Raw genomic sequence first — 25,946 nt, 5'->3', positions numbered from 1 at the left:
TGTTGGGGATGTTCCTGTATTCTGAACAGGCTGCTGAACCAATTATAATCACTGGGACAAACACACAGTGAAAGGCTGAAATCTTCTGCATGCTTAGCCAGGTCCATTCAGTGTACAAGGTGTTTGAACAATCCTGAGAATGTGATCAGCTCGGTGAAGTAGACATAGTCTACTGTGAGGGTCTGCACGGGTGGGTGCTCACAAACTGTGGAATAGTCCACTGTGAGGGTCTGCATGGGTGGGTGGTCACCACACTGTGGAATAGTCCAGTGAGGGTCTGCACGGGTGGGTGGTCACCACACAGTTACTTATTCCACTGTGAGGGTCTGCACGGGTGGGTGGTCACCACACTGTTACATATTCCACTGTGAGGGTCTGCATGGGTGGGTGCTCACAAACTGTGGAATAGTCCACTGTGAGGGTCTGCACGGGTGGGTGGTAACCACACTGTTACATATTCCACTGTGAGGGTCTGCACGGGTGGGTGGTAACCACACTGTTGCATAGGGTCTGCATGGGTGGGTGCTCACAAACTGTGGAATAGTCCACTGTGAGGGTCTGCAGGGGTGGGTGGTCTAAAAAATCTGGCATAGTCCTTTATGGGGGTCTGCATGGGTGGATGGTCTCAAAACTGTGACATAATCCACTGTGAAGGTCTGCATTGGTGGGTGCTCACAAACTGTAGCCTTGTCTGTCGTGAGGGTCTGCATGGGTTTGGTGGTCACCATAACCTCAGCAAGGTCCACTGTGAGGGTCTGTATGGGTTAGTGATCACCAGCATAGTCTGCTGTGAGGGTCTGTATGTGTGGGTATTCACCAAAACTGAAGTATCGCCTATTGTAAGAGGCGACTTAATGAATCGGGTAGTCAGCCTTGTCAATCATTGCATATTTAGTCCAAACTTGATGATTTACAGACTGCTGTTATAAAACTGGAATATTGCTGAGTGCAGCGTTAAACAAACAAAAACAATAACAGAGGCCTGCATGGAGTGATGGTTAAAAAACTGGCATAGCCTACTGTAAGGGTGGATGGTCACCAAAACTGTAGCATAGCCTTCTGTGAGGGTCTGCACGGATGGATAGAGCACCTACCATCTCTATTTTGGGAGTTTAACACGGTTGGGGAACCTTAAATTGACTGTGTCAGAGTTCTGACTTCAACTGAGGTTCCACATGACTGGGTTATCTCCAGAGGACATGCTCTGCTGTGAGGGTCTACATGGCTGGGTGTGTGCACAAGAATGACGGTTGTTGTTTTTGTCTGAGTTTATTCAGTTTGTGGAATGTTGTTATGATATCAAGGCATAACGTGCTCCTGTCATTCTGTTGTAGAAGTGACAATCAAGCAGCTGAAGGAACGTTTGAAGGATCATGAAGAGAGATTGGAGTCCACAGCTGAAGTAAGTAATTTAAGCCCGAAAGTACATGCGACCCGTGAAGATTCTGGGGTAGAATAGGTCTTCAGCAACCCATGCTTGCCGTAAAACCTGACTATGACTGTAAAGGGGATGTTCCAGTTAAAAAGTTACTCTACAGACTTGAAAAAAATAAAATATTTCGGTTTATGCTTTGTGTGGAGTGTTCCACAAAGTTTATTTCCTTGTGGTACTATCAAAAGCATTGCCATTATCCTCAAGCGAAAATGTAAACGTGTCTCTAATACACAGGAAGAATCTCTTATTTTTATTGTGGTTTTCATAAGATTATTGGGTTTATAAGCATGGAGCATAATTCAAAACCAGTCATCGTATGTAGAACAATTTCATTTTCATTCTGTCGTGTATTCCAAAGTTTAGTAACATGATTTGACCTTTCAGTTTCACCTTTTTCTCTCCCGGCATGAAACTTGGTTGTGAAGATTGTCCAACGTTTTTGACAATACTGTTGAATTTGTCTCTATGTGAAAAGAAAGAGAGTATTGTTTAGGATCATTTTAGATGTCAAAGTTGTAATGACCAAAGACTTTCCTGTAAGCTGTGCCACAACCAACTGTTCTACTAGGGTAACACAACTAATGGGCGCACTTGGACAGTGGCAAATAGTAGACGACTATCTAGGAGACATCAGGCATGCCTGTTATGAAATAATACCGTCCTACAAAAGGATTTGGTGAAATATTTTGGATATTTTAACATACATTTATTCAATCTTAACATTAAGTGCAGTCTGAAACATGCAATTGAATTTGCAAAGATTTACATTTAAATAAACTATGTCAAAATATATGGATACTAAAGATTTCCAATCATTGAGATCCTTGCAGGTGAAGTAGCGTGGTTAAGGCATTGGCTGGGTTTGATTCCACACATTGGTACAAAGAAGGATTCTCAGCCCATTTCTGGTGTCCCTGCACTGATAGGGCTGACATAATGTTAAATTATTGATACACAACATCTGTTCCATAAGTTGGCAATAGCACCATGCATTGATAGGCACTTAATCAGTACCATTTGTTGGTAGGCTATTAAAGTCCAAAATTAAGCATGAAAGTCAAAGAGTCCTTGTCATAGCCCTTTTGAATGTTAAGAGGTAAAGGTTTGTGGGTCCCTAGGTTCGCATAACATGGGAGCAAACCTCAAGGTCCCAAATGACCCCCCTTATCACTGCTATGCATTCATGGGGTATAAACAAAGAATTGTTGAAAGTCAGTAATTTATTATTAAACATTGATAGAAATAGATCAGTATTACTGAAAGACACTCAATGATTCAGTACCATGCATGGATAGAGAATAGATGAGTATGACAATGATTCACTACCATGCATGGATAGACAATACATGAGTACGACAATGATTCAGTACCGTGCATAGATAGACAAAAGATGAATATGACAATGATTCAGTACCATGCATAGATAAACAATACATGAATATGACAATGATTCAGTACACTGCATAGATAGACAATAGATGAGTAGGACAATGATTCAGTACCCTGCATAGATAGACAATACATGAGTATGACAATGATTCAGTACCGTGCATAGATAGACAATTGATGAGTATGACAATGATTCAGTACCATGCATGGATAGACAATACATGAGTATGACAATGATTCAGTACCATGCATGGATAGACAATACATGAGTATGACAATGATTCAGTACCTTGCATAGATAGACAATAGATGAGTATGACAATGATTCAGTACCATGCATGGATAGACAATAGATGAATATGACAATGATTCAGTACCATGCATGGATTGACAGTACATGAGAATGACAATGATTCAGTACCATGCATAGATAGACAATACATGAGTATGATAATGATTCTTTACCATGTATAGATAGACAGTAGATGAATATGGCCATTTTTAGTACCATGCATGGGTAGACAATACATGAGTATGACAATGATTCAGTACCTTACATAGATAGACAATACATGAGTATGACAATGATTCAGTACCATGCATAGATAGACAATAGATGAATATGACAATGATTCAGTACCATGCATAGAAAGACAATACATGAGTATGACAATGATTCAGTACCATACATGGATAGACAATAGATGAATATGACAATGATTCAGTACCATGCATAGAAAGACAATACATGAGTTTGACAATGATTCAGTAGCATACATGGATAGACAATACATGAGTATGACAATGATTCAGTACCATGCATAGATAGACAATACATGAGTATGACAATGATTCAGTACCATACATGGATAGACAATACATGAGTATGACAATGATTCAGTACCATACATAGATAGACAATGCATGAGTATGACAATGATTCAGTAGCATGCATAGATAGACAATAGATGAATATGACAATGATTCACTACCATGCATAGAAAGACAATACATGAGTATGACGATTCAGTACCGTGTATAGATAGACAATAGATGAATATGACAATGATTCAGTACCATGCATAGAAAGACAATACATGAGTATGACAATGATTCAGTACCATACATGGATAGACAATACATGAGTATGACAATGAATCAGTACCATGCATAGATAGACAATACATGAGTATGACAATGATTCAGTACCATACATGGATAGACAATACATGAGTATGACAATGATTCAGTACCATGCATAGATAGACAATACATGAGTATGACAATGATTCAGTAGCATGCATGGATAGACAATAGATGAATATGACAATGATTCAGTACCATGCATAGATAGACAATAATTCAAAATGACAATGATTCAGTGCCATGCATAGATAGACAATAGATGAATATGACAATGATTCAGTACCATGCATAGATACAATACATGAGTATGACAATGATTCAGTACCGTGCACAGATAGACAATAGATGAGTATGACAATGATTCAGTACCATGCACAGATAGACAATACATGAGTATGACAATTATTCAGTACCATGCATAGATAGACAATACATGAGTATGACAATGATTCAGTACCATGCATAGATAGACAATACATGAGTATGACAATGATTCAGTACCATACATGGATAGACAATACATGAATATGACAATGATTCAGTACCATACATTAATAGACAATAGCAGAATATGACAATGATTCAGTACCATGCATAGATAGACAATACATGAGTATGACAATGATTCAGTACCATACATGGATAGACAATACATGAGTATGACAATGATTCAGTACCCTGCATAGATAGACAATACATGAGTATGACAATGATTCAGTACCATGCATAGATAGACAATAATTCAAAATGACAATGATTCAGTGCCATGCATAGATAGACAATAGATGAATATGACAATGATTCAGTACCATGCATAGATACAATACATGAGTATGACAATGATTCAGTACCGTGCACAGATAGACAATAGATGAGTATGACAATGATTCAGTACCATGCACAGATAGACAATACATGAGTATGACAATGATTCAGTACCATGCATAGATAGACAATACATGAGTATGACAATGATTCAGTACCATGCATAGATAGACAATACATGAGTATGACAATGATTCAGTACCATACATGGATAGACAATACATGAATATGACAATGATTCAGTACCATACATTAATAGACAATAGCAGAATATGACAATGATTCAGTACCATACATGGATAGACAATACATGAGTATGACAATGATTCAGTACCATGCATAGATAGACAATACATGAGTATGACAATGATTCAGTACCATACATGGATAGACAATACATGAGTATGACAATGATTCAGTACCCTGCATAGATAGACAATACATGAGTATGACAATGATTCAGTAGCATGCATGGATAGACAATAGATGAATATGACAATGATTCAGTACCATGCATAGTTACAATACATGAGTATGACAATGATTCAGTACCGTGCATAGATAGACAATACATGAGTATGACAATGATTCAGTACTGTGCATAGATAGACAATAGATGAGTATGACAATGATTCAGTACCATGCACAGATAGACAATACATGAGTATGACAATGATTCAGTACCATGCATAGATAGACAATACATGAGTATGACAATGATTCAGTACCATGCATAGATAGACAATAGATGAATATGACAATTATTCAGTACCATGCATAGAAAGACAATAATTCAAAATGACAATGATTCTTTACCATGTATAGATAGACAGTAGATGAATATGACAATGATTCAGTACCATGCATAGATAGACAATAAATGAGTATGGCAATGATTCAGTATCATGCATGGATAGACAATACATGAGTATGACAATGATTCAGTACCATACATTAATAGACAATAGCAGAATATGACAATGATTCAGTACCATACATGGATAGACAATACATGAGTATGACAATGATTCAGTACCATGCATAGATAGACAATAGATGAGTATGACAATGATTCAGTACCATACATGGATAGACAATAGATGAGTAGTACAATGATTCAGTACCATGCATGGATAGACAATAATTCAAAATGACAATGATTCAATACCATTGATGAATAACAGCAATAGTTGTTTAATTATGTGATATTAAGTTCTAATATTTGAAAATCTCACAAGCAAGTTCTTGTATGCATGTGACACCACTGTCTGAGTGTTAGTCACAGTGCCATGTTGAATGCTGACCACATCATCAAGCTAGGAGTAGGAGTATGAGACTGAAGCAGTCTGTAACACTATTAGAGGTGATGATGATGATGGTGATGGTGTTGTTCAGGCAGCAGCAGCAGGGGACGAGGAATCACTAAGTCGCCAGCTCTCAGTGTTATCTCTCCAGAAGTATGGTTAGCTGACTTCTTCCAAACTTTTAACCCCTACATGTCACTGCAGTACTTTCAAATCAATTTGAGTGATTTTTGCAAAGCGTCCCTCCGATTCCAATTAATTCTGCCCGTCCTCCAGGGAGGCGTCCTCTATGTAAGAGTTATCAAAATGATGACCCAAAAGGACCTAGACACATTTATGATGTTAAAATCAGTCAAAGAATCATTTTTGACAATTACAAGCAAAGTTACGGAACCATTCTCCGATGATTTGAGCTCATCTCTTCCTTTCACGGCAACAATAACTCGACAATAAGAATGGGAGAGCACAATACCCAGGAGGAGGCATCTCAAAATGAATGATCTGGAATGTTTTCCTGAGCTCGGACATGAAGTTCTGGATGAGCATGATCAGTGGAAGTATTGCTCCACGCTCTGCTGAGTCGATAGAAATGGAGACGTGAAAGAGCTCTGTGACTGCGATTGGCTCTGTAGGGCTATCATTTGATTAAAACCCATGGCCACATCTCCCCTCTACTGATTCACTTGTTGGCTCCAATGGCCGAGAATCAATTTACGTGATTGCGATGAGCCTGTGTGGTGAGCTAGGATTGGACAGCAGACTGGCCACGCCTCATTGACTCCGCCACCAAGTGACCAGATAGAGGGATGCAGTGATCGGATGGTGATCAGCTCTCATCGGAACATCCCACCCCGGAGACAGCCGCTATTTTCACATATGCAGCACAACCACCAAACAATCATTATTCAAACTTTTTAAACTTTTGGTTCATTTTATGGAATGATCATATAAGTTCAACCTGTTTGATGTATGGTGTTCACTTCAGAAGTTTGACTTAATCCAACCTTTTTTACTAGATTGTCGATCAAATATGCCCTCATGAATGTAAGTTCAATGGTACATTCTTTAATTTGGTATATTTAGCCCAATATAAATAGCGAAATAGTGATACATTATAAATAGCAAATGAATGATTTAGTATATACAGCAAAGTATTGATTCAGTATATATAGCAAAGTATTGATTGATTCACTACAAAAAGCAAAATATGAATTCAGTGTACACAGGAAAATTTTGATTTATCTTATTTGTCTTTTGAAAAATACTCTCAAAAACACTTGAATTTTTTTAGATTGAAACATTAAAATGTTGAGGTATTTGATTTTACCTTCCTATGCTTTCTAATAAAATGTCTGAATGTTGACAGGATGGGCTTCAAGGTAGACAAACACCTGCTTCTGGCAAAATTTTGATATTGAAATATTTTGTATTGTTAATATTCATCACATGTTTCTGAAATAAAAATGACACAAACTTAATTTATGGTAATGATCATCCAACTGGAATTTGAATCAAATGGTGGTGATGTACGTCAATGATGTAAACCCCAGGAGTCGTCCTGATGAGTAGCGAGCTGGGAGCTAGGCCAGTTTGACAGTGTTAACCTCCCATTGACCACCAAGACAATCTCTTAAACTGTCCCATGACAGAGGAGAATGTCTTCATATTGAAAACAATTATGAGAAGTTGCAAGACAGGGGTACTGTAGCCTAGCTGTGGTGAGCGTCACAGCTGAGCGACCACGACGACAAGTGTGTCTGTCTGTAGAGGCGGTGTGATTCCATCAAAGTGTGATTTGTGCTGTGCTCTGTACTCCGATCACATGAACATCAGCTTACTGAACATGGAGGTCCTCCTCATCCCTCCCTACCCAGCAGGTCCATGGACTGCTCGGCCCGACACCCATCGGGGGCACTTAGATCAATCATGTACGATCCATGTGACAGAATGGGATCACTAGCGATGACCTGTGCTCACTGCATACACAGATATACATACACATATCCCATCCTAGATTTCATTGTTATTTATTACCTATCAGCGTACCTGACTTGTACAGATTGCTGGGCTCGGCGACAGTTTCCCCTCTTGCTGATTGGGACAGCTCTGTATCACATTGCTCTTGCTGATGTAGGCAACCTTTCTAACATGGAGCCATTCCTTCGACTTTCAGAACAGGGCCAAAGAAAAAGAACGGGAACTTCAAAGAATTTTTGCCGAAAAGGAACGCCAACTACAAGAAACTCAGTTGTCTGTGGCCAAGAAACTCGGAGAGGCGGAGCAAAAGATCACAAACTTACATTCAGGTAGGTTTCTAATAAGTGTATGCACAGGTAAATGTAGATGTATTTCAGTGTCATGTTGGTTGTCTGAATGTGTCCGTGTTTATGTGTGTGCTTATGTTGATGTGTGATACTGTCAGTGTACCTCTTTGTTTATGTGTGTTTGCAGGCGGATGTGTGATGGTGTTGTGTGTGTGTGTGTGTGTACGATGGTGTCTGTGTGTTTATGCATTTACATATGTGTATGTGTGATGGTGTTTGTGTTTATGCGTGTATGTTTGATGGTGTCTGTGTTTATGCGTATATGTTTGATGGTGTCTGTGTTTATGCATGTATGACTGTGTATGTGTGATGGTGTCTGTGTTTATGCATGTATGACTGTGGATGTGTGATGGTATCTGTGTTTATGCATTTATGTATGTGGATGTGTGATGGTGTCTCTGTTTATGCATATATATGTATGTGGATGTGTGATGGTGTCTGTGTGTTTATGCAAGTATATGTGTGGATGTGTGATGGTGTCTGTGTTTATGCATGTATGTATGTGGATGTGTGATGGTTTATCTTGTTTTAGGGATGACAGTGTCTGATAATATATTTGTGTATGTCGATGAGAGTGTCAGCCTTGTTTTGGGGATGGCAGTGTCTGATATTGTATTTGTGTCTGCAAGTGAGCTTGTTTGTCTTGTTTTAGGGATGACAGTGTTGATGTCTACTGGTCAGGGAGTGTCATATGCCATTGGCACTTGACAGGATTATTGTTCTTTGTGAGAAACTGAACTTGATATTAACGTCACAGACATTTCAAGAATGGGACAACAATTTGAGAGATGAGCTCAGAGCACCACATTTCCGTGACATAACAGGGATTGACCTGCTCAGATGGCCCAACATCTTCATCAAACTTCAGTTCAAATTCCCAAGTTGAAATGAATACTTTCCCAATTCATATTATGATAGTTAGGACTAATGATATGACTTTGTTGATGTCACTTGTATTTCAGTGATAACACTAACAGTAGCAATGAATAAGAGCTTTAGTGTTTAGAGGGGCACGGGTGGCCCAGTCGTCTAAGGTGACGCAATTCGCTGTGCAGAGTTGCGTCCCTTGGGCACGCCAGAAACCTATGATCGTGGGTTCGAATCCCGGTTCGCCCCGATTATGTTTCTAGGTTTGTCAGCACCATACCCGTGCTCGTGGGTTTCATCCAAGTGGTTAATGTCTAAGACCTGCATCACTTCGGGCTTTCCTCCCACATTAAGCTGACACGCCGTGATATAACTGGAATACTGTTAAAAAGTGGCGTTAAACCCAACTCACTCACTCATTTAGTGTTTAGACTTGAAGTAGTGCACTTAATGCAGTGGTGAGCAAAAACACCTGAATTTAATGAAATCTGAAAAAAATCAGATTTTTAAGAAATAAAATGTTTTTGCCAATTAACCTTCAGGGGCACTTTTTTTTTATCTTGGATGAATCCCTGCATTACCTGTACGCTACCGGCACTCATTCCTGGGACTTCCATGATCAGTGTGTTCACAGCATTTCAGTTCTGTACGGCCATATTGCTGGGGATAGTTGACAAATGACACATCCCAGATTTAGTTAATATTCACCCATCATTTGGGGTGGAAAGGTTACTGAATCATGCATATTCTCAACACGTTATGTAAGTCACAATCAAGTTTGATTTGAGCGCTCAGTTCATTGGATGAATGTCATTCATCATCCTGTGTCAACTCGTTTATCAGTGACGTGTACAATTCATTACCTCTGTTGTTTATTGTGAACAGTTTAGGGAGGGATGGAGATTAATGCAGAAACCTCATCTGGTGACATCACTTGATGGCTGTTTGTGAAATCAGTTGTGACATCACAGGATGGCTGTTTCTGAAATCAGTTGCAGCAATAGGAACTAACAGTTTTAGTGCACTAGTCCTTATAATGATAACATTTAGCAAAACCCTTAAAAATGGCAAATTTCTACTCGTCCTGATGATACCTCATCTATTGGGCAGTTTGGACTATAGGACTAGTGCCAGTTTCTACCGCTGAGTTGTCATCACTTGTTGGCTGTTTGTGATATCAGTTGTGACATCACCGGATGGCTGTTTCTGAAATCAGTTGCAGCAATAGGAACTAACAGTTTTAGTGCACTAGTCCTTATAATGATAACATTAAGCAAAACCCTTAAAAATGGCAAATTTCTACTAGTCCTGATGATACCTTACCTATTGGGCAGTTTGGACTATAGGACTAGTGCCAGTTTCTACCGCTGAGTTGTCATCACTTGATGGCTGTTTGTGAAATCAGTTGTGATGTCCATTGGCAGCTTTTGTCAGTTGTGACATATCATGAAGGACATTGTTGTTGTCAGTCATTACATCTCTTCTATGGCTGTTTCTGAAATCAGTTGTGACATTACTTGATGGAATTACAGGTTAGAACAGGTACCGAGCAACCCATGCTGGCCCTAGGAGGCGACCAGATGGATCAGGTGACCAGGCGCGGTGACTTGGTTAATTGCGTGTCGTACCCCAAAGGTGTGGATCGTTGCTCACAATAATGATCACTAGATTATCTGGTCTAGACTCGATTATTTACAGGCGGTCAGAATATTGCTGAGAGTCAAACATTAAACAAACAAGCTATTAATAAAATTCAGTGTTGTGAACGACAACCATTTGTAAGTAGTAGTCTTGTGAGAAAAGCATGCATAAGCTCCCAACTGATGTTAACGCTTTGTCATTTTACGGTATTTAATCTGTGTATTCCTTTATTTGGAGACACAGTTTGGAATTACACCTAGACAATGAAAGTAATACAAATCAATTAACTTGAAACATTTATGTATGGTGTAGAGGGTGTGGTAACAAGTACATTCATTATTTTATGATGTGTACTATTGGTAATGATTGGTTAGAAGTTCACAGACGGGCAATGATTTGTATTCAAGGTGGGACATCATCCTGTTAGCCTCCCTTGAATAGCAATAAGCATTGATCACATTCATCACCCTAACTGCCAAGCACTGCATCATCCACTGGACCAACACAGCCATGTTAAACTTGTGACAGGACCCAGTTTCATGAAAGTGGTCCATCTCCAACACATGTGTTTGGGATAGCCAATGTTTTGAGATCACTTTGTAAGGGACAACCTGGTCTATCGAAGCTACTATACATGGTGAGGGTTGGTTAGGTTTTGTGTTGAGTTTTGTTAGCGTGTCTATGTCTAGAGCATGGCAGCCCCTATAAGGAGTATGTCAGCCCCTATGAGGGGTATGTCGGCTCTATGCAGTAAGGATGCAGTTTGGTAGCCCCTATGAGTAGTGTCATCCCTATGAGGAGTATGTCTCCCCTATAAGGAGTATGTCTTCCCTATGAGGAGTATGTCAGCCCTATGAGGAGTATGTCTCCCCTATAAGGAGTATGTCAGCCCTATGAGGAGTACGTCAGCCTGTATGAGGAGTATGTCTCCCCTATAAGGGGTATGTCTCCCCTATAAGGAGTATGTCAGCCCTATAAGGAGTATGTCTCCCCTATAAGGAGTATGTCAGCCCTATGAAGAGTACGTCAGCCTGTATGAGGAGTATGTCGGCTCTATGCAGTAAGGATGCAGTTTGGTAGCCCCTATAAGGAGTATGTCATCCCCTATCAGCAGTAAGAATGCATTTTGGGATCCCCTATGAGTAGTGTCATCCCTATGAGGAGTATGTCTCCCCTATAAGGAGTATGTCTCCCCTATAAGGAGTATGTCAGCCCTATAAGGAGTATGTCTCCCCTATAAGGAGTATGTCAGCCCTATGAAGAGTACGTCAGCCTGTATGAGGAGTATGTCTCCCCTATAAGGAGTATGTCTCCCCTATAAGGAGTATGTTTCCCTATAAGGAGAATGTCAGCCCTATAAGGAGTATGTCTCCCCTATAAAGAGTATGTCAGCCCTATGAGGAGTACGTCAGCCTGTATGAGGAGTATGTCTCCCCTATAAGGGGTATGTCTCCCCTATAAGGAGTATGTCTCCCCTATAAAGAGTATGTCAGCCCTATGAGGAGTATGTCACCTCTATCACCAGCAAGGATGCAGTTTGGTAGCCCCTATGAGGAGTATGTCAGCCCCTATGAGGAATATGTCAGCCTCTAGACACTCTCTATCAGGAGTATACAGCCTATGTTAAAACAATGGCATGTTAGTCCCTATCAGGAGTATGCAAGAGCCTATATGAGTATTATGAAAACCTCCATGAAAAGTGCAACAGCCTCTTTGAGGAAATTTGCCAGCCCCACATTAGGAATACTCCAGCCCCTATCATGAGTATGGCACCCAAAATAAGGAATATGCAGGACTCCATGAGGAGTATGATAACCATGATAACCTTGATTCCCCAGTCGCCAGTTTGTTGGAATGAAGCTTGAGGTCAATATGATGTGTGTTGATATGATGATACCTGTATTGATGGGCTGATTTTCTTATCCAGCTGTTGCCATCAGTTGATTCCAAATGTGGTCGAATTCTCATCAATAATATTAATAACTCTCCAACAATGGTGCATGCAGCCCAGTGTAGGTTATATTCATTTACATATAGATACATTGAAGTTGACTTTTCTCTTGCAATGTGATTAGTGTTCCTAAGAATTTGACTATAGGTGATATTTTATGAACAGATGTGGACTGGTTGGCATTCTGTATTTTGTCATTATGATGTAGAGGTTTTGTCATGGATCACGCTGACATTACTATTTTGGGTTGTCTTCCTGAATCGTTGCACATCATTTACCATTCACAAGATGTTGTAGTCATCACCAACATTGATTACAATGAAAGACTTTGAGTGTCTCTTGATTACAATACAACAGCAGAAATGTAACATTGTATCATGAGTGACAGTGCATTGGGTGCAACGTTGTATTGGGCACAGTAACAATGCATTAAGTTCGTTTTGGTTCGTTTGTTGTTTTACGCCACACTCAGGAATATTCCAGCTATATGACGGCTGTCTGTAAATAATCGAGTCTGGACCAGACAATCCAGTGATTGATATCATGAGCATCGATCAACGCAATTGGGATCATTGACATGCTTCAACCAAGTCAGCGAGCCTGACCACCCGATCCCGTTAGTCGCCTCTTACGAAAAGCATATTCCCCTTTTACGGCAAGCATGGGTTGCTGAAGACCTATTCTACCCCGGATCTTCCCTGGTCCAATGCATAAAGGGTAATATTTTATCATAGCAGTAATAATTTATGAACTATAACATTATATTGGGAATAGTAAGAATACATAGGTATAACATTGTAGCAGAAATGTAATAATTTATTAGTGTTATGTGTAGTGTAGTGCAGCAGAAGAGTAATAATTCAGTGAGTTTAACATTGTGGCAGGAACGTAATAATTTAGTAGTGTAATAATAATTTAGTAGAAAAATAATAATTCATTGCACTTGACAGCAACAATGCATTAAGTGTAACATTGTATTGGGACGGTAACAATGCATTAAGTGTAACATTGTATTGGGACAGTAACAATGCATAAAGTGTAACATTGTATTTGGACAGTAACAATGCATTAAGTGTAACATTGTATTGGGACAGTAACAATGCATAAAGGGTAACATTGTATTGGGACAGTAACAATGCATAAAGTGTAACATTGTATTTGGACAGTAACAATGCATTAGGTGTAACATTGTATTGGGACAGTAACAATGCATAAAGGGTAACATTGTATTGGGACAGTAACAATGCCCTTGCTGCAGTGTCAGGAACAGTGACATTGCTGATGTGTGTTTGATAACTCCCTGCAGATTGTACCAGTGTGAGTTTTGTGTATGACAGTTCAGATTTTTGTCAAGCATCAATTGCAAATTGGCTCAATGTTGATGATGGAAATGAAAGTTTATTACTTCCTCAACCAGGAACAGAAAATAATCTGTATGTTGTCTGTGGCTGCCATGTTAGTTCGTTCCATTGTCCTCAAGTCTACTCTGTCACTTTATTGAATAAATACAACAGAATATTTGTAAGTATGGAAGTCATTTTACTGGCCAACTACAATTCGTGTTGGTCAGCTGAGCATAGGCTTGTATGATAATTGAAAGTTTATGACCTTTAGATTCACACATACATCATAGGGAGGGAAATCAATTGTCGTAGAAAACAGTCGTCCTGTGTTCATGCTGTCAGACTTTGACTGACGGAGTAAGTGAATAAAGATGTCCTGTCAACCGAGGTTTCGTGTAGAATGCTCAATTTATGACAGGTGCTACTAAAACAGGGGTGAATCAATCACTGTGACCATCAATGTCCGCTGCTGTCATAACAGGGAGGCCCTCCTCTGTTACTGTCCACAGTTGAGACGATCACTCGCAGAATCTTCCATCATCATCACCATCATCATGATCATCATCATCATCTTGGCTTTCCCTTCAGAAGATTGATGTTAGATTTAGTCCTGGCTGAGTTGTCTCTTAATATGCTGCAGGTACACATTAGCTTCAGTTGTTCCTGAGTCTTGTTCTTGTTTTGTTGAGACCGTTATGGACCTCTCCAGTCACCATTGTAAGCCCAGTGCGATGCATGCAATGGAGGTATTTTTCCTCCTTGGTGTTAATTATCACTTCTGTCAGCTCTCCATGTCTGTAATGAGCTTACAATGCTTTGGACCAAGTTTACAGCCTGTTATCCGGTCAGCCGGGAACTCTGTCATGTCAGCTGATTGTTTGATTGGTCAATTATATGATTACACTTTCCTGTAGAACACCAATGTTTAAATAGCCACTGTTGCTGTTATTGACTCATTAGGTTCCCTCATCATTGGCAGACTCATGATCTGTAGTCTGGCTAGGCGGGCAGTGGTGCTGTCAATGACTTCATGTATCTCCGACTGGTTCATATGAGATAAAGGTTCTGTTACTAGGTTGATTGACAAGGTCCCATCTGATGGGTACTGCTGTGAAGGTGTGTGATGCTTTTGTTGTTTAACACCACACTCAGCAATATTCCAGCGGTCTGTAAACAATTGAGTATGGACCAGATAATCCAACGATTGACCCCATGAGCGTAGCGAGCATGACCACCCGATCCCGTTAGTTGCCTCTTACAACAAGCATGGGTTGCTGAAGACCAATTTTAACCAGGCTCTGGACGGATTTCCACTGTAGAGGTAGAATAGTTTGTCAAGTACGGTAGTGGGACACAGAGGCCTCCATAATACCTTGCTGTTGTAGTCGGTCTCAGCAAGCTTGTGGAAGAAATTTGTCCACTCAAAATCATCTGATTATTACCCCTGTTGAAGAATGTGTGCATTCAAAATTAATTCTCAGCTTCCTGGGAGTATATCTGCTAGAGTTGGGAGGCATCCTCTGAACTTGTGGTCGATAATCAAAAAAAGAAAATGTTAAGCTCTCAAAAGTTTATGGTCATGTTTTATAGGTGCGTTTCAATGTCACGTTGTATTAAATATGACAATGAATTTTTCAGGGAACATATGCTATTAAAGTATGCGAATTAGTTCTTTATTATTGATTGTATAATTATGTGATCAATACCGGTAATCAAATTGGCCAATAATATGACTGATCGGTGCACCACTCATCTCATATCTATGCACTATGAATGATGTCACATGCAATACATGGAAGCCACAAAACCCTCTTTAGCCTGTAGTCAAAATTCAAATCTATATTTTAAATGCCAGGTGACCATCTTGTAACTGTCCGCGACTACTAGATTTTGGCACATGCTGGTTACCGATCGTGATGGGCTGTTCAATTTAGCTAGTTAAAGATCCATTAGGTTAACTATGCGTCATGAATGAGATCAAAGTGGCTTTATCTTAACCCTGTGTATTTAGCACTGTTTGTGCATTTAATTGTCTTGTTTGTTACCAGTTATTGTGTATGTGCAAGTTCAAGGTTTTGGTACTTTGTGTGGTGCTTCTTCTTTGCCGACAGTGTCTAGTGCTTCGGATGCTCAGTTGTGCCTACATTGGCCTGACAATCTCAGTATTGATTGACTCCCAGTCAGTTGGCTGCAGATCGATCATGCTTCTGATCACTAGAGCTATCTATCGACTCTGGGTTTTGTCTATCATTGTACATAAGCTGATCATCACAGTGGCTGATCACCGGCGTATCTTACCTGTTCCTCATCAGCGTCATGTCATGAGAGGAGGAGGAGGACCACTTACACCAGATGATTTGCACTCCACATGGCCAGCGTCTCCTCATCCACTGTTCATCTCCTCGGCAGGGCAGTGAGGGAGAAAGTTAAGTAAGCTAATTGAGGGGAACCATATTTCCCAGCACTGCTATTGAACAATGGACGTTCAGGATGCTGTATCAGTGTACATATCACTGTCTGTCACTTGATCCTTTGTTCGCGACATGTGCTCTCATGTCTGTGACTGAGTCTGTTGCTGTGGTGTCTGTGGTTGTAAGTGTGTTCTGATTGTGACTGTAGGTCTGTCTGATTGTGACTGTAGGTGTGTTCTGATTGTGATTTTAGCTGCGTTCTGATTGTGACGGTGTGGCTGTCTGTGACTTGTTGTTCTTTTCGATACCTGTTGTAGCAGCACTCATATCCATGACATGTACTGTGGTACCTGTGTCTGACTGATGCTATGGTACCTGTGTCCGACTGATGCTAAGGTACCTGTGCCCGACTGATGCTTTGGTACTTGTGTCCCACTGATGCTGTGGTACTTGTGTCTGACTGATGCTATGGTACCTGTGTCCGACTGATGCTATGGTACCTGTGTCTGACTGATGCTATGGTACCTGTGTCCGACTGATGCTGTGGTACTTGTGTCTGACTGATGCCATGGTACCTGTGTCTGACTGATGCTGTGGTACTTGTGTCTGACTGATGCTATGGTACCTGTGTCTGACTGATGCTGTGGTACTTGTGTCTGACTGATGCTATGGTACCTGTGTCTGACTGATGCTATGGTTCCTGTGTCCAACTGATGCTGTGGTACCTGTGTCTGACTGACAGTGTGATGCCTGTATTCTTTGTGTCGTGGGTGTTAACTAGTGATATGGTAGAGTGATGATATGATTTTTTTCCACCAATTTGATGATTTAGACTGAGTACTTCTCGTTTTGGTTCAAACATTTTTACCAGAGGCATGATATATTGGCACATGTCTGTGGGGGCTTTGAACAGCATGGGACATTGATTCTGGCTTTGTTCAGTCTTTAATATGATGACAAGTTATGCTGTGATAGCATGTTTGCAATGCTTCGAACATTTCATCTCGCACACAAGATTAGTAGGAGCCCTTCTGATTTTCCATATGATGGATGAGTGGGACACTGCGATGGATAGGAGGGCTTCAGATTCATTTGTTTTTCATGATAGCAATTGGTTTGATAACATATTAAACTTCACATATTTGAAGTAACATGTTTTTTATGATTTTCTTTCATGTTGGTAACCATTTCCAACTAGAAAGTTTAATGTTCCTGATTTCTTTCACTGGTGTTGGTGATAGCAAATATGAAATGAATACAGTTTCTGATAGTACAACCACTCTGGGTGGCCCTGTGTGTATCAGCGTGCTGTGGTACAAAACGATCTTAGCGCTAAGGTCGTCGTTACTCCCATACCTTAACATAGACTAACGACAGTTGTAGCTCTAAGGTTGTTTTGTTCAACGGCACCCAGTACTCTTTGGACAGTCCTGTTTTACACCTTTTGAGGCTGGCCCTTGGATTAACATTTCTGATAGTGCAGCCTTCTGAGTGTCCCTGTGTAGATTGTTACTGTGTCCTAAGCCTGTGGTAAGACGTATGTCCAATACATCTACACTGCCTTACAGCAGTTGCATTGTTGAGCAAGGCCCCTCTTTTTGATGAAGTGCTTCTTTCTTAGAGCGATACATCCTTTGCCCTGTGAAGATAGTTAATCTGTGGAACGTAAGGCTGGTATGAGTCCAAATTTACTACCCAGGTACCTGACACCCTATTACCCGTCTCTACTTGGGAATCTGCTGTAGGTCTCGAGAGTTGGGTACAAAATTTCCGAATGGAAATTGTTTTTCCGCAGCCCTGGCCAAAACGATTTCAATACATGCACACAATTATAAGATTATGGAATTCACTGAAGTTGAGTGAAGCTTTATCTTTATGAATCATTTAACAGTCAGAAGGAATTCATACATAGTCAGAAAGAAATGCAAACATTGGTGACTTGTAGTGTAACCATGTAGTTTTATTGTTATGTCATTAAGGAATATATAACATGAGTTCGAGTAGTCCTGTGGGTACAGGGGTGGTCGGGTAGCCTAGTGGTTAAAGCGTTCGCTCGTCCGAAGACCCGGGTTCGAATCCCAACATGTGTACAATGTGTGAAGCCTATTTCTGGTGTCACCCGCCATGATATTGCTGGAGTCGACTATGCTTGTAGTAAGAGGCGACTAACGGGATCGGGGGGTCAGGCTCGCTGACTTGGTTGAAGCATGTGATCGATCCCAATTGCATGGATTGATGTTCATGATATCATATCAATCACTGGATTGTCTGGTCCAGACTTGATTATTTACAGACCGCCGTCATATAGATGGAATATTGCTGAGTGTGGTGTAAAACAACCAACCAACCAACCAACCATCCAGAGTGGCCCTGTGTGGGTGTTGCTGTGGAGTTCAATTTTGGTGAAGGCATCCACTGTCCAGCAGTGATCAGGAAGAGGGGATTATCCTGGGTGGATAGGTGATGCAAGCTGTCACTGCTAGAGAGGGAAGGAAAGAGTTGACTGACCTGTCACCTAGGCTTCTGGATAAGCCACCTTAGCCAGTGCTGGTGACACAACTTCCAGTTATTACATTAACTTCATCATGCCTCTTTCAACAGCAGATTGTCTTTGTTCAAATCCCAAGTCACCCTTCATTTGACATCCAGCCAAATCTGTCCGGATTCCCTGTGGGGGACAACCTGACGTGGTTGCTGTGTTTTTATGAGTGCAGTAAAACTGTTAGGTGGCAGCGTTGAGATGCTGACGTCGAGCGGCTTGCAGCTTCCATCCTCCGTGTCCCTGCGACCATTAGTCCACGACTAGTCCAATAAATGTCAACACACCGAACAACTACATGTCTTGTTCGTGTAATTAATTTGACATAATTTCTTTATGTTTTTGATTTCAGCTCTTGAAAGTGTGCAAACTGAACTCTTTGAGGTCAAGGCCAAATATGACGAGGCTACATCTGCAAAGTAAGTAGACTTCAGATGCTTTTAGTTTAGGTATTGTCAGCATGCATGCAGAGCTGGGATAATCCGATCATTTCACCTTTGCACTTTCATTATTTTCAAACAGCATTTCATTTGCAAAATATAGAGATTTTTCATCGCAAACTTACTATCTAGACAGAATAATCCTAGACTGTGTAACACCAAACAGTTAAGCAAACCATCTCTCAAGACAGGCAAACCACCTTACTGTGAAGATAGATGAACCACCTTATTGGGAAGTTAGGACAACCACCTTACTGGGAAGATAGACAAACCACCTTACTGAGAAGTTAGGACAACCACCTTACTGTGAAGATAGATGAACCACCTTACTGTGAAGATAGACAAACCACCTTACTGTGAAGATAGGACAACCACCTTACTGTGAAGATAGGACAACCACCTTACTGTGAAGATAAGAAAACCACCTTACTGTGAAGATAATAAAACCACCTTACCCATTACTTTTTGTAAGGTTGACTTGGTTCATGCATGTCATTGTGCCCCAATTTACCTGGATCGATGCTCATGATGTCAATCACTGGATTGTCTGACCCAGACTCAATTATTTACAGACCCGCTGAATAGCTGGAATATCTGCAATTGGTCAAAAACAATCTATATTGTTGCAAATCTATCTTTCTGAAATCAGCAGTAAAACTGTTTTTTGTTGAGACGAGAGAATGTTTTTATGTGATAAAAGATTCCATGGAATATATACGTTAATCTATTGGACCCAGAGCTGGGTTGTTTGTTGGGTGTAGCAAGACGTCTCTCACCAGCATTTCAGCATATCATCAGTACATATGTATATCATCCAACATATTTATGTCCTGCCTAACCAGCCTAGCAATAATGTAGTCAAACATTGTCCAGTTGTGCTGTATAGAGAGGATGCAGCGAGGATGCAGCAGTATAGTGAAATCTTAATGGATTTGTAGAATATCAATAGCACAGCTATCAATTATAGGCCATCGATTGCTCCGTGATGAACACTTCCAATCAATAATTGAATTTGTAACTATAGAGTTGCCATGGTAACGGAGCCGACTCCCCTAGAGACAAAGAGAGGGAATTCACATACAAGACAGCCACACAACTAATTGACACAAATTGCTCTTTTCTCCATTTTGCTTTTCCTTTATTTTGTTCTTCATCTGTGACTAATCTGCAACAGTTGCTCCACATAGTCTGTGAGCCTATGTGTTCAAAGATGCCACTTAGCTTTTTCCCTGAATTAATTGAATTTTTCATCGCATTTAGATTTTTGAGATTTTGAAAATGATAGGCACTGTCATTGATGAAATGCGAAATATCTTCCATTAAAGATCACTAAGGCTGGAAATTTGAAAACGATGAAAGTCCATGATCAGATTTAAAAGGTGAAAAAGTAGAAGATTGAAGATAGTGTCAGTTGAGCAGTGAATTTGCTTTAATTATGATCTGTAATTATGGGAAAGTGTGAGGGCTTCCTGTGCTTGTAATGATGTGAAGTCCCTTAACATTCGCTCCAAACATTTCCCTGAAAACACTGAGTGTGTATCTCCTGGAGGGAGAACAAAGTCGCCTCGATCCCATTATGGTGAACAACACAAGGGCACCCTTTGTTGTGTCTTGTAATCAGCTCTCTAGCTTACCCCCCAATCCCCCCCCCAAGTGTTCCTCCCCTGACCCTGTGCAGCAGCCCTGGCAGCCTAGGCGTAGGTTCATACCCTCGCAATGTCAACTGGTGCTCAAGTACCTTGTTAGTTTCAGACTCGTGTCAGTTTCTAGGCAATAGTGCAGAATATTTTCATACGTTTTTTTCAAAAGCCTCTTACAGTCTGAAAATGATGATCTCAAAAAATGTTTTTTGTCCACCTTAGCTATTAGGCCTTATATAGGTTTATCGTAGTTGGTTTATTAGACCAACATTCAAAAAAATACCTGCAAAAAAAAGAGTAACATTTGATGATTTTTATTTTGTGGGACTCACAATTAGGTGAAATGAAAAGGTGAAATGAAAAGATCACAAGGTTTATCGCAGCTTTTTGTAAAAATTGGTGAATTATCTTTGGTATCTTGCCACGTTAAAACTTGTTTGTTTTTCATTCATTAATAGCAGCACCAATCTGGAAGTTGAAATTGTCCTTTATGGGTTTTTTCAACCACCAACATTAAATTTTGGGCAAAAACTTTGGTAAACCAACCAATACAAAATTGGGCCTTAAAACATATGTTGGGTACTGGGCAGCTGTCTTCACCTGTAGTCCCGACCAGACCAGTAACATTTCCTTTTGACTAATATGTAAAACTATGACAGCCAATATGTATTAAATACTGAAAAATAGTACCAAATCTACTGAAAACTAGATGTAAAATTGTTTTGCTCAAAACACACCTGTTTTCCTGCTCCCTCACTCACACACTTCTGAGCAGCCACCTCAACAGCATCTACCACAATCCGGCCACATCATCATCATCAATGAATAAGCATGTTCTGAGAATGAATCAAATATTGATTACCAGTGGTACATTTGACTGCTGTGTAAGAGAAAAGACCGAGGATCAACAACAGAAGGCTGTCCCTACTAAGCTGACAATGTTGGTCTTAGTTCAAGCTGTATGGAATATTACCTATTATTGATTTGTGAATGTTGTATGGAGTGTAATATATTGTATGTCCTGCAATCTGTGTCCGTCCTAGACATCCACTCTCCCATGTTCTTAGCATTCCCTATGAAATATCTATCAATGCTGTGCCGTGGTGGCCCGGCTTTGTGTAATGTTTCACTTTCTTTCGCAAACATCAATTTGTTTCTGAACATACATCAGCGTTCTCGATAGTGCCCGTTCCCTGATCCATTAGCCAAATAAAAGCATCAATACACGATCGCAGGGAAACATCGGTAAACAAGGTTCTCTGTCTCCTTTTGTGCGACTGTCTTTTGACAAGGTGTCACTCTCTGAATCACTGGTCTGTGTGGCCTTGCGAAGCACTTACCTCGTAGCTGAGATTACAGCCTCAGAAGGAATGTATTGACTAGTTCGATCGGCAATATATCTTTTTCAGGCTAGGTACACCCCATAATAGGGGCAAACTGAAACAAAATGCTCTTGTGTTTTTCTTGCTGGGCTATTGATCGAGCCAGTCCTTGAAGAAATTTGGTATTGATTGCAGAATCTCAGTTTACAGTCAATAATGTTTTGTGTAGAGATACACGTCGAGTTGTATCTGCTGGAACAATACTGTCCATCCTCTGTCATCATACACTTAGAATCTAGTATTGATCCTTCAGATGGGTGGCGGGGGGAAGGGAGACGGGGAGGGGCGGGGGATGTCTGGTAGCCGTGTGGAAATACCTTTCTATTCTGTACCTGCCGGGGATGTGACAAATATGGCTACCTCTGTGGTGTCGTCTGTCTGGTCAAGGAATTGTGTCAGCACTGCAGTCCCAGGTTACACAATTAACAAGTATCTGTATTTTCGGGCCAGTGGTTAAACGTCATTCTCATCCCAGAAACTAGAAACAAACACACAAACATGCATTACTTTGTTATCAATCAATTAATTAAATCATATACAGTGGTTGAAAAAATATAATGAAAGTCATGGGCCCTTTTCGTGGCCCTAATGTTAAGAATCAAAGCTCAATAGGCCCCTGGACTCAAATACTGGTCAACCACTACAACAGAAAAGCCAGCACCTCTAACACTCATGTATGTAAGTCGCTTGAATATGTCTATTCCGGAAGTAGAATCGACAAGCCCTGAATCCTACTTCCGGAATCAGCAGATTCAAGTGATTTCCTCAATTTAAACAATATGATTAATATATTATTTCTCCATAATTTTGCCTAATGACCTATAGTAGTGTGAGTTTGACTTGTTTAATTGTTGTTCCAAATGGACAGTGAATTCCTGGTCATAATCAACTACAACAATAGCGTGACGTCATCATAATTCTCTTTTAAAATGTTATTTGGTGTCATTTTCATCATACCCTTGTGAGATATTTACTCAAAGCCAAGGCTAACTTGACTTAGGAATCTGAATTGACTTATATTGATGGTTACGGTTGGAGTTTGGGAATACTGTGTGTTTGTGTTGTAATTCTGTTGAAGATGAAAGCTTGGCTCATGTATGTGTACCTATTGTGACTTGTTATGCAGGTCAGTCCGATATATAACATTCTTCCCCTTGACAGTTTTTCATCGGCCACAACCAGGGCTGAGATATTAAGCCATCCATCAAGATGCTGTTTGATAAGGACCTGAATTAATCAAGATGTTGGTACATAAGGCTATCAATTAATCAAGCTGTTGGAGGAGGTATAGGTGTGTTATGTAAGAGGGCTCTCCTACTGTGGAATGCTGCTAACATCCTGTCATTAGTTGTCTATATACATCCCGTTTATAATCCGCAAGCTGGAGAGAGAGAACAAGACGATCTGGAGACATATGTGAATGCATCACAGTGATGGATTTGTCTCCCCTGCGACCAGCTCCCCCCCCAAACCACATCCATCCCCCAGCCCCATCCCATCCCCCTCACATGACCACATTCTTCTGCATGGACAACAGACTTATTATCTACGAATTGTGGAGTGAGGATTTATTGTCTTCCTGCATGAGTTTGGCAGCCATAAATACAGTGTTGCTGGTGATGACTTGGTGGGAGCTTTAATGGGTGAAAACAAAGACATTAGAATGACCCTGGTAGGGCAATGAGAGAAGGTAAAGTTCTTGTGGTGGAGGTTAATATTTGAATATCTGCATGATTCCAGAGAGGATGATTCCCTTAATTTGTCATACCAAGTCGCCACACCCACTGCTCTTAACTCACTGCTCCACCCAATTTTCCCTAACCACAACCTCAGTCTTACCACCACTTCACATAAGTGATTCTACCCCTTCTTCCCAAACGTCAACCCATGCCTTGTAACCTCCACTTCACATGGCCCCTACTTCTCTTACAACCCAGGCCTTGTAACCACCACTTCACATGGCCCCTACTTCCCTTACAACCCTGGCCTTGTAACCACCACTTCACATGGCCCCTACTTCTCTTACAACCCTGGCCTTTTAACCACCACTTCACATGGCCCCTACTTCTCTTACCAGAAGCTTGGCCTTGTAACCACCACTTCACATGGCCCCTACTTCTCTTACAACCCAGGCCTTTTAACCACCACTTCACATGGCCCCTACTTCCCTTACAACCCTGGCCTTGTAACCACCACTTCACATGGCCCCTACTTCCCTAACCAGAAGCCTGGCCTTGTAACCACCACTTTACATGGCCCCTACTTCCCTAACCACAACCCTGGCCTTGTAACCACCACTTTACATGGCCCCTACTTCCCTAACCACAACCCTGGCCTTGTAACCACCGCTTCACGTGGCCCCTACTTCCCTAACCACAACCCTGGCCTTGTAACCACCACTTCACATGGCCCCTACTTCCCTAACCACAACCCTGGCCTTGTAACCACCACTTCACATGGCCCCTACTTCCCTTACAACCCTGGCCTTGTAACCACCACTTCACGTGGCCCCTACTTCCCTAACCACAACCCTGGCCTTGTAACCACCGCTTCACGTGGCCCCTACTTCCCTAACCACAACCCTGGCCTTGTAACCACCACTTCACGTGGCCCCTACTTCCCTTACAACCCTGGCCTTGTAACCACCACTTCACATGGCCCCTACTTCCCTAACCACAACCCTGGCCTTGTAACCACCACTTCACATGGCCCCTACTTCCCTTACAACCCTGGCCTTGTAACCACCACTTCACATGGCCCCTACTTCCCTTACAACCCTGGCCTTGTAACCACCACTTCACATGGCCCCTACTTCCCTTACAACCCTGGCCTTGTAACCACCACTTCACATGGCCCCTACTTCCCTTACAACCCTGGCCTTGTAACCACCACTTCACATGGCCCCTACTTCCCTAACCACAACCCTGGCCTTGTAACCACCACTTCACATGGCCCCTACTTCCATTACAACCCTGGCCTTGTAACCACCACTTCACATGGCCCCTACTTCCCTAACCACAACCCTGGCCTTGTAACCACCACTTCACATGGCCCCTACTTCCCTATCCAGAAGCCTGGCCTTGTAACCACCACTTCACATGGCCCCTACTTCCCTAACCACAACCCTGGCCTTGTAACCACCACTTTACATGGCCCCTACTTCCCTAACCACAACCCTGGCCTTGTAACCACCACTTTACATGGCCCCTACTTCCCTAACCACAACCCTGGCCTTGTAACCACCACTTTACATGGCCCCTACTTCCCTAACCACAACCCTGGCCTTGTAACCACCACTTTACATGGCCC

The 25,946-nt window shown here is 41.2% G+C and overlaps 1 protein-coding gene across 5 annotated transcripts in view; it reads left to right on the top strand.

Annotated features, from left to right (window-relative positions):
• Nucleotides 1-25,946, top strand: part of LOC124120294 (protein CASP-like) — a 136,192-nt gene that overhangs the window by 55,687 nt on the left and 54,559 nt on the right. For all 5 annotated transcript variants that reach the window (XM_048391788.1, XM_046483089.2, XM_046483090.2 and 2 more), the window contains 3 exons: nt 1,335-1,402; nt 8,273-8,405; nt 19,528-19,594. In XM_048391788.1, the coding sequence (XP_048247745.1) occupies nt 1,335-1,402; nt 8,273-8,405; nt 19,528-19,594 (268 nt within the window). The remainder of the gene's footprint in view (nt 1-1,334; nt 1,403-8,272; nt 8,406-19,527; nt 19,595-25,946) is intronic.

Source organism: Haliotis rufescens, unplaced genomic scaffold (assembly GCF_023055435.1).
Source record: "Haliotis rufescens isolate VD_foot unplaced genomic scaffold, xgHalRufe1.0.p SCAF_99, whole genome shotgun sequence".
NCBI lineage: Eukaryota > Metazoa > Mollusca > Gastropoda > Lepetellida > Haliotidae > Haliotis > Haliotis rufescens.
The sequence above is the reverse complement of the archived record's forward strand: the minus strand, read 5'-3'. Positions and strand labels throughout refer to the sequence as shown.